The following is a 14,776-nucleotide window of genomic DNA, read 5'->3' as shown; positions in this document are numbered from 1 at the left end:
CTTTAGAGATTCAACAGCTAACTCAACTCTGAAGTGTAGAAAAGACCTGTATTACAAGGACCTAACTCTAAGCACATTATTTTAAAATAATAATGCTATTTACAGTGTTTAATTGCATGCAGTTACCACTCAGTTCTCTCCTGTCTACTAATGAGAAAAGAACATAGTACCACAGAATTTAGGTTGGAAAACACCCTTAAGATCGTTGAGTTCAACTGTAAGCATGTCAGGCACATTTTCTCTTCACCCCTTTGTGAAAATATTTCTTTTCTTGTACTTCAGCATTAGCATGGGGAAACGGTATACATGAAATGTATGAAATTACCAGCTTTGTGATAAGTTTTATAGGTGATTCCTGTTTGGATCTAGATCACAGCAAAAGTCTCCACCCTCATCCATACTAGAGAAACTCCTAGGTGAGCACCCACCATGTATTTAATCTGATTGACTTTTTGGCTTTCACATAACAGACCAGATTTCAAATGTTAGCATTTGATGCTATAAGTCATGGTGAGACATTGGTGCTACTGGTCTGTCTCAGTGCATTCTGCCATTCTGTAGCTGGACAAGGAAATGTTGGAGAACTATGAGCTGCTGTGTTTAAACTAGAAAACAGCTGTGAAGAAGAAGCAAAGAGGAAAGGATGTGTTCTTTCTGTGATTCTTTGTGATCCCCTTGCAGGAGGAATGTCTTTCTTGAGACTTCTGTGAAGTGTCTTACAGTTAAACCCATGATTTTAAGAGCAGTGAAAACTTTAGCACTTTACAGTAAGGTTTTTCTTGTGACCCCTTTTGACCTTTCCCCAGGAACTGCCAAAGTCTGCATTTTTAAAACTTTTTTTAAAGCTTTTTCAGGCAAAATTGTTCTGCCGTTTCCAGGAATGTGTTTAGAGAAAGTTGTTTTGCCTATGATGAAAAAGTTGGAGAATCTTTTCTTTGTGAATATGTGTCGTTTTGAAGCACTGGAACACAGACATGCAGTTCAGTAGGTACTGGTTGAAGAAGAGAAAGTCCTTTTGAGGAAAGTCTCTTCTGCTTATTCCAGTGAAAATCCACCTAGGCTTGGCTCCAATTTGGAAGTCTTTGAAAGGATCCAGCTCAGTGTGCTCAGGAGAAGCAACATTTTGTGACATCCTTTCCAAAAGCTTTTGTGTATATTGGGGAATGTTTTTTCTTATCTTTGCAAAGTTCCTTTCAGTTCAGCTCTTGAGGGATGGGTGATGCAAAAATTAAAGATGTCCATGCAGCCTTACTCAGATGGCTTGGAACATATGTGTTATGATATAGATTTTAATTGGTATGATTGCATATGAGTTTCTTTCATCAATGACCTGCTTTGTGGTGCTAAGGGATCTGGAAAACAGTCAAGTGAGAGAGATATTCCAAAAAATACCTTGTCTCATCTTGATGAAGATGCCTAAAATAGGGCAGGTGAAACACATTTTTAAATGCCTGTTTTCTCTGTTGGTTGTAGAGAGAGTTTAAGCCTCCAGCTCAGGTGTAGCTACCCCAGGTCTGCTCTATGGATGCCTGCGTTTTGAACAAGTGATTCCCAGCACAGGTATCTCAGATCAGCCTCTCCAGTATAATGGATGCTTTCCACCTTCATTTCTTTGATCCTCATTTGTTTATTTATACAGTAGGGAAAATGCCACGCTTTTGCTCTAAAGGCTGATTATAAGATAAGATCATTAATAAACATGTGTTGTAATGAATATTCAGGGACAGCACCATACAATAGCTCTCCCTCACCACATATGCTCAGAGAAAGATGAGAACACTGTTTAGTAATTAGGCATGGGAAAAAAAAGGGGAAAAGTGTTGCTAATCATTAAATAGTCGTTGTCTACCTTGCACTTGAGGATCTTGAAGAAAGAAGAGTATGTGATTAATTAAAGAAGGGAGGTAAAAATAAGTTCATCCAGGCAATATTCATTCTGAGGCTCATAAAGTATGAAGTGCTTTGTGCCCACATGGTGACCATAATATTTTCCTTTTAACATCATTCTGTTTGTAAACAGACACTTCTGAGACGTTTTTTATGTGCATGTGTTTTTATAATGATTTGTATTGATTTTCTGCTGATTTTAATCAACTCTTAATTCATTTGGGTTTTTACAATTTGCATAAACACAGTCTTTCTGTTACAGTCAGCAGCGTTGAAAGGAATAGCCGCCTTCTGAGCACCATGACCTCTAATTTTTCAGGGGTTTTACAACTTAGGTAAATTTGGGTGTATTTGCACTGGTGAAAACAAAACAAAAACCAAACAAACCAAACAAACAGAAAAACACCATGGAAAAGGCTTTACCACCGTTTCTCCTTTGCACAAATTCAGTAATTATTGAATTACAAAGCTTTGTATGTTATGAACACTGGAACATCTTCAAAAGGAAGAGAGTCATCAGACAGGGGCATGAGAGGACCTGGAGTCCCTCCGAGCCTGGCAGCAGGAGCTGCTCTGGCAGGAGGTCAATGGCTTGTCCAGTGGCAAGAGAGGAGCCGCACAGGAGCCTTGCCAAGGGCGACCCTGGCCATGGGCTGCCTGCTAGGGCAGCAGATGAAAGGGTGTGCTTCACATCCCTGGGACTCTGTCAGCCATGGGGTGCTTGCATTTCCAGAGGTTACTGCTTGGTTGGGATTTGGGGAGAAGAAACATGGGGAATTGTTTTTGCTGGAAATGTGTGCTGCAGAGGCGAAAGGATATTGAGACCTTCTTTAAATATGTGAATAGTCCCAGTAGTCCTGTTTCTGTATGTCTTTGAACAAGCACTGGGAAGAGCTGGAAATGTATAGGCAACAGGTAAGCAATCCTGGATTATTTTTGCAGTGAGGGATCAAAGAGCTTATAGCTCTGTGTGACTTCTGTGTTGGGTTTGACAGCGATTTACCTAAATTGCTTTCTCTGTTTCTTTCAAATGTTTTTGCTGAACTGCTGCTCAGGCAATACCAAAGCAGAAAGAGAGGGCAGTTAATAAAATTGTTTCCTGACTCATTCTACCGAACTTTTGTTTCATGAGTGGTTGGCACTGAAGGGCGAAATGTCCTGTGCAACCCCTGAGAGCTGCAAAACTCCCATTCCGCTACTCAGTGCATAAATATCAAGGTCAGATCTCAGCTTTGGCCTTTTGCACGGTAGCATTTTATACCATGGCTGTGCCAATACACCAATTATTTATAAGATAGCTGTGCTAGAGCACAGATTATTGAAAAGAGACCAAAGTTTTTTTGGGAAAAAAGTGCAATGTAGAGTTTAATTTTTCTTCTGGTTTATACTCACCTAGTAGGCTTTGCAGACTAGTGTTTTCAATTAGTCTGAAACCTCCTGCCTGTTCAACCAGACCAAGTCTATTGATTTCAACGTTAGCAGAAGCACACCCAAAGTCATCTTTCCAAGGCAGATACTGCACTTAGCTTGTGTGCAAAGGTCTCTAACACATGCACATAATAAATAATCATGATTGTATGAAAAAGTATAGCTCAGTACAGAGGACCCTTGAGCAAGGTCTAGTCTTGCACCTCAAGTACACCAAGCAGCCCAGCCACGCCAGAGTGGGGCTGCGTTTGGGTCAACCACACTGGAGAGAACAGACCTGGCTATCACAGACGTGTCACCTCACTCATGCGGCTCTGCTGCTTCCAGGGCTTCAGCTCCCACCACTGTGGCGAGGAGTCAGGGACAACTCAGGTATCTCACTGCCACAGCGTTGATGTGTTCTTATCTGCCTCAGTTGTGTCCACATCAGTTCTTACCAAGATATCCAAACTGTCCAGGACACACTTGCTCTGAAGATTTTGGGGTTATCCAACGTGTCATTATTCTGGTAGAACCCTGCGCAGCTGGGAACTGTCAGCTCAACACAAAGTTTGGGTGTTCGCAGTGTTTGTTCCCATCTGACAAGTGCTGGCAGTGAGGGGCTTTGTGCTCTGTGGGCTTTTGAAGAGAATCCAGTCCCACTCTAATTGTTGGTGTTCCCATTAGATGGAAACTTAGGGTTGTTACGGCAAATAGGCATAATTTATGGGTACTGCAGTACTTTATATTCTCTATAGTAATGTGTACTTACAGACATGCTTTTGAGACTGGCAGATGTAAAATTGGACACACCAGCTGTGCCTTAGTTTGCAGGCAGAGATGCAGATTGTCCTTATTTGTTCTATTTGTTGCGATTAGTCAGATGCAGAATGGTGCAAGGGCTGGAGTGTTTTGAAGAAATCAAGGTTCTTGTGTATTTTACTTCCTGTCCTACTTGCAAGAAAAAATATGTATCAGAAGCTCTTTTGTACATATGTATGTATCTGTCAGGTTGCCCAGAGAAGTTATGGATGCCCCATCATTGAAAGTGTTCAAGGTCAGATTGGATGGGGCTCTGAGCAACCTGATCTAGTTGAAGATGTCTCTGCTTATTGCAGGGGGAATTGTACTAAGATGACCTTCAAAGGTCCCTTCCAACCCAAACTGTTCTATGATTCGATGTTTCTGTGATTCTACCTATGTTTTGTGCAATAGGGAAAATAGTGTTTTGTTTTGTACGGTCTCAGCAAGAGGAGTTTCCTCAGTATTTGCACTTTCTAATTTTGAGAGATGGTTTAAAAAAGTAATTATTTGTGAGTTATATCCAGTGTCATCTGAGTTTTCTATGTAATATTCATTTTTCAGATAACAAAGGAAAGAAATTGCAGAGCCTAGACTTATTTAAAATGCATTCAGACTACCTTCAGAGAGGCAGATCCAGGATCTGCTCCATCCACTACGTCCCCTGTCTATTGTAAATTTAGCAACAGAGAAATCATGTTTTAAAATCACAGGGCACACAAAAAGAAAGGTACGGATGAATGAAGAGATTGGGGTTTAATATAGCTTTTGAGGAGGGGAGCAAACTAGTGAAAATGAAAGACATCTGAGCATGAAACAGAGTTACTAGGAGGAAGGAGTGACCCAGGAATTGGGGAAAGTCTTTTAAGTTCTGAACAGGGGAGAAAATCTGAGAAAGAAAGTCCACAAGTAGATTTTGAGTACATCCCCACCCATACTGGTGTGATCACTTTGGAGGTGGGGTGGTTGTTCAGCTGGTTACTAGGCGTTTCTGAGCTGAGAAGGATGCTGGGGCTAAGGCTGCAAAGTGTGAAATTAGGTAAAAGCAGCTCCTCAGCTTTCGATTTGAAGAACTTGGCATATAAATGAACTGAAGGAATTAGGCAAGAAGATGGAAATCAAAAGTCTCTGACAGTCAGTTGACAAGAATGTCAAATTGCTTGTGTAGAGGAGAGGAGATAGGCGGCACATTAGTTTTCCATTCTGAGGTTGAGAGGTCCATCTGATTTCACTATCACTCATTCTGCTGGCATCCTCTTGAAATTATTCCTATTTTTCATTTTTGAAATCTGATCATTCTAAAGGTGAGAGGGTGTAAAATGCCATTGGTAGCTTTTTCTTTTTTTCCTTGGCAGCAATTTTGGGGTTTTCTGTCAACTCTGTGAGCTTTATTTCAATTAGTAGCCCAGCAGCTCTAGTGCCATTCTCTTGCTGACAATAAGGGAAAAAAGGCTCCTTTTTTTTTTTTTCAGTAATGTAATTGCCCCTCTAATTCTAGCTGAGCCGGGTAAAATTAGAACAATTGTTGCTCACTCTACAGCTTGCCTGAAACACACAGATACGCCATAATCAAGCGAACACTAGAACCACACATTTTATGGTAGGTTATAAGTTGTGCCTTGGAGGCTGCCACTGAGCCTTTGAACAAGAAAAATATTCAATTTTTAGGTAGTTGTTTTATTGTTAAAGAAACTACCACCCTCTCCCCGAACATTGCTTGCAATGTATAATGCCGGCTTACTCTCTTCCAAAATATATTTTAGGGTAACCTCTCACATGTCATTAAGCTTATTAATATTTTCTGTATTCCAGCGCTCAGAGGAGAATTAGAAACACTGTCAATGACTTTTTGCTTTTCAGCCATCATTATCAGACCTTGCTAGCTGGCACTGATTCTGGTTTTCCCATAAGATCTGAGATAAAAAAGGTTACTCTGCTAAATGAAGCATGAACAAAGCCAGTGTGCAAACATTATCCAGTATTAGTAGAAGAGAATACCAAAGCCAGTGTCGTGCATCACTGCCCTGTGTGTGGTTTATTTATGACCTTTACAGTCACAAAAGTATGAGAAATCAAATAATATTGCTCAGACTGAGGGATAATGGCACTACCCAGCTGTAGGGCATCTTGAATGTTGTTCCTGTGCCCTTTAGAGTCTGTAGATATCTTATTCTTGCCTCTCTTCCTTGCTACTGCTTTCCCTCTTGAAAACATTTACCCATGATCCCAATCTCAATTTCTTAATTGGATCATTTAAAAGAAAATGTAATTAATATTATTTTTTTTTCCCAAGGTGGAGATTAGGCATTTGTTGAGATTAAATTATCTTTGGAGTACAACAAAAGAGTATTACATAAATAAGTGCCCCTTGTCTCTCCCACAAAACAAACAAACAAAACAAAAACCAACCTATTAGTCAGCTCTCTGTGTCTGTAAGGGAGACTTAGCTAATCATCTAGTTGATGTGAAATGTGATTGAATGAAAATGCCCCTACAAATGAAATTTACAATGTTAGCAACATAGCCTAAAGAATATTCTAGGATGTGTCTGAAAAACAATGCCAAAAGTGAGTTTCTTCATCCCTCTGAAACTGTGATCTAGTGAACTACAAACCTGGGGAAAGAAAAGGAGGTGTGTTTGTGGAGAGGCACAGAGAGGAAGGAGAAAGGAGGAGAAAAGCTCCCCCATTCCCAGCAGACCTTTCTCTTGCACAGTAAAGTGCCATTTCTGGTTTTGGCTCATTTTGCTGGAGACAATGGCAAAGGCAGACAGTTTGGGGAGGCCGACCGCCTATTGCTGGGGCAGTCTCAGGGAATCGTGAGCAGGGGAATAGTGGGGCCGTGGTACAACAGAGGATTATAAGTCTCCCTGTCGCAGAGGGGGATACGATCTTGCCACTGGGCTGTGAGGACTTGGGACAACTTTATCAGTCTTGGCGGGCATTTTAATAGACACAAAGACTGTTTTTTCTGGGTTGATCTTCATTTACAAAAAATAATCCTTAGGAATACAATAAGCAAACCACATGGAGGATGACAAGATTCATTAAGTGCAGTTTAAGACACTTTATGACAGTAATGAATAGTCTGTCAGTTAATGAAGAAAAGTGGATGTGAATGCACACAGAATCCCTGAGTGCTTTTATGTTGCTCCACTGTTGACTGAGAAGTGCTGTAAAGGACCTTGCAAAATGGTCTGTATGTAAAGCATCACTGCTAAAGCCACAGGTCTTAGAAGCAAAATTCATCCAGTCTGTTAGAAGTTCTGCCTGATCTTTTTATTGGTTACCTCAGCTCAGATTTGTGCAACTGGACATGGATTTTAAGTTCCCTGTAGGAAATGTACTAACTCTGATTTTTGCATTCCAGCAATCTAGCTTTTGAAAGAAACAGCAAATACTCAAAGCTTATGGTGATAAACCTATGGTATGTTTGACATCTGAAATTCTGAGCCATTTCTTTGAGAAAAAAAAAGGCTTTTAATGTTTCATCTTCTGCTACTTAATACAGAAAATGTGCTAATCCCTAATGCACTGATTCTGATTGGACTGACACAACTACACCTGCTGTGCATTCACCACCATCAGTTATTTAGTAAATACTCCCTTGAGACAGATACTGCAAATAAAGGCCCAGGTTTGGCTGCAGATGCTGGAACTGTTGTCATCCCATTCTGTGCCTTACACACCAGACTCAGCACAGCGGTTTCTATGTACCTTCCACTGGTGCATTGAGTGCTGACAGTGACAAGTTGGCTGTCTCAGCCTTTCAAGAGTAAGAACTGACTGCAGGAGAGTGTTTTATTGAACCCTGTCTGTCACTTGCACTGGCTCACATACAATGAATATACACATCTCCCTGCATTCTGCTGTATTTTTGTTAAAGAAAGCAAGTTCAAGGAAATGATGGTGCATTTCTGCTTTTAAGTACTTGTGAGGGTCCTTCTATGAGAGCTTACTTACCAGGTTCTTGGGGGAACAATCAGTGACTGTCCCACTTACATGAGAGCTGTAGCATGTATGATTGTTGAGCGGGTGCTGGAAAAGAATAATTGTTTTTTGTGAATTTAAAAAAGAGCACAGAGAGAATAGAGGAAACCAAGAGTAAAGTATAGGGTGTTGGAGAGTGATGAGGGCATTCAGACTGATTTCTTCGAAGTGATTTGTTGTAAATGTTCCAACTTTTTGCTATGAAAGCAGTGTCAGAGCTTTTGTTTTTTTTCCAGTTCTTAACAATCTTCCTTAACTTCACTAAAATACACCTTTGATCCAGCCAGCTACTGGTCTAGTCTTTGAATATTGGTACCAGAAATTGCGCTTTAGGGTTAAAAGAAGTTTTTCCTTTTAGGAGGATTATAGAAAGACGTCCAGGTGTCATATGACCGGAGCTTAATGAGGCTTGCTGCTCTGCAAATATAATCTGGGTGTCCCGTTGTTCTAATTAACATTATGCTTTCTCGACTAGTCTGACTATGAGGCGCACGGGTAGTGGGTATTAAAATTAGGGTTACAGAAAAAGATAGAGAGGGCAAAGAATGGGGTGTACTGAGAAGAACTGAATGGACAAAAGAAAGCTCCTACCTGAGGGAGAGGTTGTTGTACTTGCTATCTGTAGGCTGCAAGGATTTTGTATGAAAGCAACAAAGAAAGACATGAGGAGCAGGAGAACATGCTTTTTTGACCAAGAAAAATAATTTATGTGAAATCCTGCCTTCTAGTTTGGCAGAAGTGAGACACATTTAGATCTGTGAATGCATTGCTACAGAAGTATTAAAACTTTTCATTGGGATAAAGGCAAGATTTGAGGAACTATGCATTTATTTACTGATCTGAACCAGCGCAGACTTGCTATATTCTTTGTTTTTTTACTGCTTTCAGTCAGAGAATCACAACCCCAGAGAAGGCTACGTGCATCTGCTATATACAATTTTGAGGTGTAAAAAATGTTAGCCTGTGGACACCTAATAGGGAAGAAGCTTTGCAAGAGGGAAGATAGAGTGAGATAGAAAGGTATCCACTTGTTTGTCACTCAGATCATTGCTAGAAGATACAGCAGCATCCAGGCAAGATCAATAGCAGTCTTGTGGAGCTGTGTGTTTCAGCTGGTTTGGCTGGTTCTTTAAGGTCAAAATCTGCTTTGTAATCCTTCCTCCTTGTCTGACTCTTTGAAGCTGCTCAAAGAAAGCTATTTGTACCTTGTGTTGCCATGACTTCTGAAAAAAAACATAAGAAAGCACCCAAAACCTTCCAGTTAGAGAAATGAGAAGATTCAGAGCACGAATAGTAGCAACAGAACTCAGTGTTCCTACAGGAACAAGCCCACAGTACAGCAGCACTTCCCAGCTTTAAGTACAAGAAGGCTTTAGGAAGCAAAAAAAAAAAATGCATCATAAACAGCTAAAGTTTGGTTTCCTATGAATTTAGCAACATTATTGATTGGATGCTGTGACTCAATCTTTTCCCTTTTTAGGGCATTTATAGATACTGTGTCACATGTAGATCCTCTGCTGCCTAATTAGAGCAGCTCGCTTTTTAGCTTCCCCACTGTGGGAATCCTAAAGAGGTTTTCTGTCCTCCACCGCTCACCAGTGGTTGAATAGGTCTCAACAAGCCATGAGGATAGGTAAGGTTTAGCAGATACATTCATTTACAAGGACATAAAGAAACACATGTAAGGTGATCACTTTATCAGGCTAAAAAAAGTATTTTTTGAACTTGAAAAATCATTTGTGATCATCTTTTGACATGAAGGAGGGTGATGACATGGCTTATTTTATCCAAAACTTTTTATGTATCATATAGTATGTTTACACATCGTAAAAGCATGTTCAGAATAAACCCCCTTGTTGCCAGTGATTTAAGCTGTCAAATAAAACAGGTATGCTGCTATCTAGCTGAAGAAATGTATTAGCATGCAGAGAGCAATGCTGCTTCCTCTGGGAGGTTTTAATCAAGCCTCTTGTACTGATTGAGATGTAGTGCTCAAAAGTGAGAAAAATGATTAACAAAATCAAAAATCTAAAGCATTTTTCACGCGAACATTCATCAGTATATCTCATGTAATTACCTAGCCAATAAATCAAGATAGAGTGTAAGTGCTTCAGTCACGGTGTAAATATCTTAATGACTGAAACATCTTCAAACATGAATAATTTATACCTGTATGATTCGTTTTTCATATCCATCCTTTACTTCAACATGATAAACTAATCCTTCTCTGTGAGGGAATGTGTGCTTGATTATTGCCTTCTGATTTCCTTATGTTTATTTTCCACAGTTAGACACACTCCATTTCTTTTCTGGTTCTGCTAATGTAGTTATCTTATTTATTCATCCTGTCTGCCTTGGTTTGCCTTCCCTGTGCATTTCAGCAGGCACCTGGGAAATAATGCCAAGGCATAAGCTGATTGTGCATTTCTCAAATAACTCCGGAGCAGCATCTTGAAAGATTTACTCATTCTCAACAGATATTTGCATTTAGTTTCCTCTCCTCAAGGCAATTGTTGCAGAAAGAACTTCCAATAGGCCAATAGCAAGTTGAGCTTTACCATTTTCTGGATCGATGTGAGTTCAAACCTTTGTCACAGTACTGATGACAAATGTTGTTGGGAGTCTTTTTCCCATATGTTTGTAAATGTGAGCTTGTTTATAGTTCCAGACACTACTGGAATATTCAATAAGAAAATAATTGTTTCTCAGCACAGGAATGGTAATTGGGAATTCCTGAGTTCTGTTCTGCCCCACATGCTTGTTTGGCTGTATGCAAGTCATCTAATGCATCCTGCTTAGGTCCTTAACCAAGGCATCTAAGACAGGAATTTGATTGTCATAACCTCCTTCTTCAGTTACTAGAGAAAGACAGGTAGCTGCTGAGAATAGTTCATCCAACTTTAAAGCTATTTAGTGCCTGATGCTCCAGGCAGAACTGCTTCTGGGTGAACTCTCTTCCTTTGGATCACAGTTTAAAGTTCAAATTTATGGAGCAGCTTATTTTGGTAGTGCCTGTGGAAGTTCAGCCTTTAAAAAGTCACTCCCAGTCAGGCAGAAAAATGAATCACCCAGAATTCACAGGCACTTTGAAAACTACCAGATCTCCCCTTCAAACTCTCAGGTTTCTAACTGGAAAAAAGACAACAGGAATATAAAAGTTATTTAAAGTGGGGGTGGGGTGGAAAAGGAGTTCTATGATAATTAATTGATGCTTTACTGGTATTGTATGTTATTCCATCCAAGCATCTCTTTTCACTCCATATATTATAGGTTTCTAGATTCAGTTGACCTCTCTTGCACTTTAGGAAGAGCACCTGAGCTGAGTGTTAGTTAATCAAGCTCTCATTCCGTTTCTTGTATCATCGTATATAGCTTGTTAGTTTTGTATGATAATACTCTCTTTCATAGTCTTTCTCTTCTGTATCACAATTACATTTTTTGACTAATTTTCTGGATTTAAGACTAAATGGAATATCTTGACATATGTCTTTTTTCCTCTGTAGTTTGAAGCCCAGCTGCACTTCTTTTACAGCTGTAGTCTTAGGGACTTCTGAGAGCCATCACAGTTGGACATTTTCTTAGTATTCTTACAGCAGGTTTGAATACTCTGTGAACACAAATCTCTCCTCTTTGCTAACAGGACATTTGGTAACTTTACTCCAGTATGTCTTTGCTTATTCATTTTTCCTTATTCTGATTGTAAGCACCTCCAAAGGCTTCTGGTATCACTTTCTTCGTCTCTGTCTTTTTATGTCCTTAAAGGACACCTTCACTTACTGTATCTTACTCCACTGAGATCAGTTGTTGATTGATGGTTATCGGTTATTAAGAATTCTCAGGCGGTCTCCAGAATGTACTTCACCCTTATGACTGCCTGCTTTGTTTTGGCATTTAGCAAGCAGCCTGCTGTCTTTTTTCCTTTGGTGTGTCTAGCACTTGTCTCTCCTGGGTATAGTTCCTCACCACTGTCATCAGTCCTGGCTGTTGCTGCCTCCTGTTTTTCTGCTTTCTTCTTTCAGTGTTGGTCATTTACTGTCTGTGCCCTGTTGCAAGTCAGTACTTTATCCAGTGACAGGGTATTACAAGAGTCTTCTGATCCTCCTCATATGCATTTTGCTTTAACTCCTACTATTTCTAGCTGTCATGCCTCCTGCACTTTCTCCATTTTCTCCTAATTTGTCCTTTCTTTTTTGTGAGGGATTTCTGGTAGACCCTTCCTTCACTTTCTTCATTTAATTATTGCAGCTCTTGTCCACAGACCTTCCTCTTCTTTTCTGAAAATTCATTTACCATACTTCTCTATCTTATTCACTTCAATTTATATTTTTTTCAGAGGATTTTCTACTTTTTTATAAATTCTGTTTCTTCAGCATACCTGTTTTAGATTCCAGGTGATTTTTAGCTTATTTGTGCAAGACAGTGATTCACTAACACCTTCTGGTTTTCTAGTCTTGTCCATCTCTGATTCTGACACACGCAGAAGCTTCGTGGCATCCCAGATTCACAAACCTCCTCTTGCTTTTATTGGTTTCAACAATAAGAGCTGATTCTTGACACTTAGACTGATGCTATACCAGAATTTCTTTATGTGGCATGTTTTCTGGTTAGAGAAATAGAATAGCCATGGAGATTTTATGTGGGAAAATGTGGAAAGTACCACGCTGGTATAATACTGATCTTTTGTTGTCTGATTTTAACAGATTCAGTAGCAACAGCGTCTGGACCGCTGCTAGTTGAAGTTGCCAAAACTCCTGGTGCTGCTCTTGGGGTTGCACTATCTACCTCGATGTGCTGCAACAAGCAGGTCATTGTCATAGACAAAATCAAATCTGCGAGTATTGCAGACAGGTGAGTGTGACAGAGGGCTGGCACTGCAGGTTCATACATCCATTTTATTTCTGCTTTTGTTTGGTTTGATTTAAGGAAACCCTTCCATTTTTGATGAATTTGACTGAACCAGATGCTCTCAAGGTTGCTAGGTCTTAAAATTAGCACTTTGTCAGATCGTTGTTCCATACTGCTGAGTTTAAGACTTCTAGGGCACCATTTACTTTAGTTTATTCGCATTGTGTTCAATGACGTAAGCCAGCCCTACATGTAATGTGTGACTGTCTGCTTGCACTATGCAACACAGACGCTTAGAGGTCTGCTCTGGCTATTAAATGCTGCAGCAGAGATTAGTATTTAAAAAAAAAATAAATAAATAACCCACTGGAATTCTTAAAGTAAGCATACAATATGGAACAGCTGTCAAGGGAAGTAAATTTCAGGGCTTTGCAACCTTGGAGTGTTCTTTTATTCTTGTGGCACAGGGAAATGGAACTCCTTATGTCTAGATTTTTTTTTATTGATATTTTAGAATATGACCGAGGTATTAGGAAGACTGGCTTCTGTATTTTGGAGTTATTTTGCAGTAATTTTTCCACTTCACTTGATCCTTTAATTGAAACCATTGAAACCATTTAAACAAACACAAAAAAGAAAAGGATAGATATTTGACCCCAATGATCTAAGCCTCTGTTAACAGAGCTGTGGGATCTTTTCTGGGGTGCGTGCGTGTGTGTGTGTATGTGTTTATACATATACAGTATATTTCTATATACATATCACTATCTAAAAAATCCTTGAATATTACGTTTTGGCAGCAAATTCCTCCTGCATGTCCCCAGTCACCCTGCTTTGTAACTCCTCTCTGACAATGGTGCTTTTGGTAGCACCCACTTGTAGCAGTGAGTCTACAGCTCCTCTGTGGGCTTTTCCCTACAGTAGAAACTTTGAGAGTGACGGCCATTGATCCAGGGGTGTTCTCCAGTTCAATGGTGCAGGATGCTTTAATTTTCTCCCTCTGTTTTTTCCCATTTCGCAGGGGGTAACCAATTAAAGGAGCTGTCCACTTGACTGGTACGTCGGGATGCTGACTGCTGTGTTTGCATTTCTCCACTCATCCAGTAGCCAGTCTCTTGAGTGCAGCGAGATTTAGCAGCTAGCCCCTTCCCCACCCCACTCCTCAAGTTACCATGCTAGCCCTGGTTTCATTATTTGTTTGACTACTGCATAATTTCATCATCATTTACAGCTTTTGTACTAATAAATGTTTGAACTATTAACTCAAAAAATGATGAACTGGGCGCTTGTGTGAGGGATACGTGACCAAGTTGAGTCTCCTTAAGCTCTTCTCATTTTATTCTGCTGCCATTCACACATATTTTTATAGTCAACTACCCCATTCCAATTCTGTGAGTGATGTCTTGGCATATACTGTATTAACTGAATTGTTTTTAAGGTTTGTATTAATAGACGTAAAGTCTGACCAGTGACAATGCCTACAAAACACAAATCTCTCTCTCTCAAAAAAAAAAGAACACGCTCATAGTTTTCATGACCCGTTTGAAGGCAGTAAAACTCATGTTCCAACCAAAGAGCATACCTGATCATACCGAGTTTTTCCTCTTTTATGTAGATGTGGTGCATTACATGTGGGAGACCATATTCTGTCCATTGACGGCACCAGCATGGAGTACTGTACGCTGGCAGAAGCAACGCAATTTTTGGCTAATGCGGCGGATAATGTGAAACTTGAGATCCTTCCTCACCACCAGACACGACTAGCACTGAAAGGCCCAGAGCATGGTAAGAGAATCTGTAGCACCAAATACCCTTTTATTTTTCTGTCTTTTACTTTGCCTGCCCTT

At 40.0% G+C, this 14,776-nt stretch overlaps 1 protein-coding gene across 1 annotated transcript in view; it reads left to right on the top strand.

Annotated features, from left to right (window-relative positions):
• GRIP1 (glutamate receptor interacting protein 1) overlaps positions 1-14,776 on the top strand; it is a gene marked incomplete at both ends in the record, with an annotated part of 225,848 nt that overhangs the window by 163,329 nt on the left and 47,743 nt on the right. Inside the window, 2 exons of the mRNA XM_080354049.1 lie at positions 12,785-12,932; positions 14,545-14,714. Of these exons, the coding sequence (XP_080210175.1) occupies positions 12,785-12,932; positions 14,545-14,714 (318 nt within the window). The remainder of the gene's footprint in view (positions 1-12,784; positions 12,933-14,544; positions 14,715-14,776) is intronic.

Source organism: Nesoenas mayeri (assembly GCF_963082525.1).
Source record: "Nesoenas mayeri genome assembly, chromosome: 1".
Lineage (NCBI taxonomy): Eukaryota > Metazoa > Chordata > Aves > Columbiformes > Columbidae > Nesoenas > Nesoenas mayeri.
The sequence above is the reverse complement of the archived record's forward strand: the minus strand, read 5'-3'. Positions and strand labels throughout refer to the sequence as shown.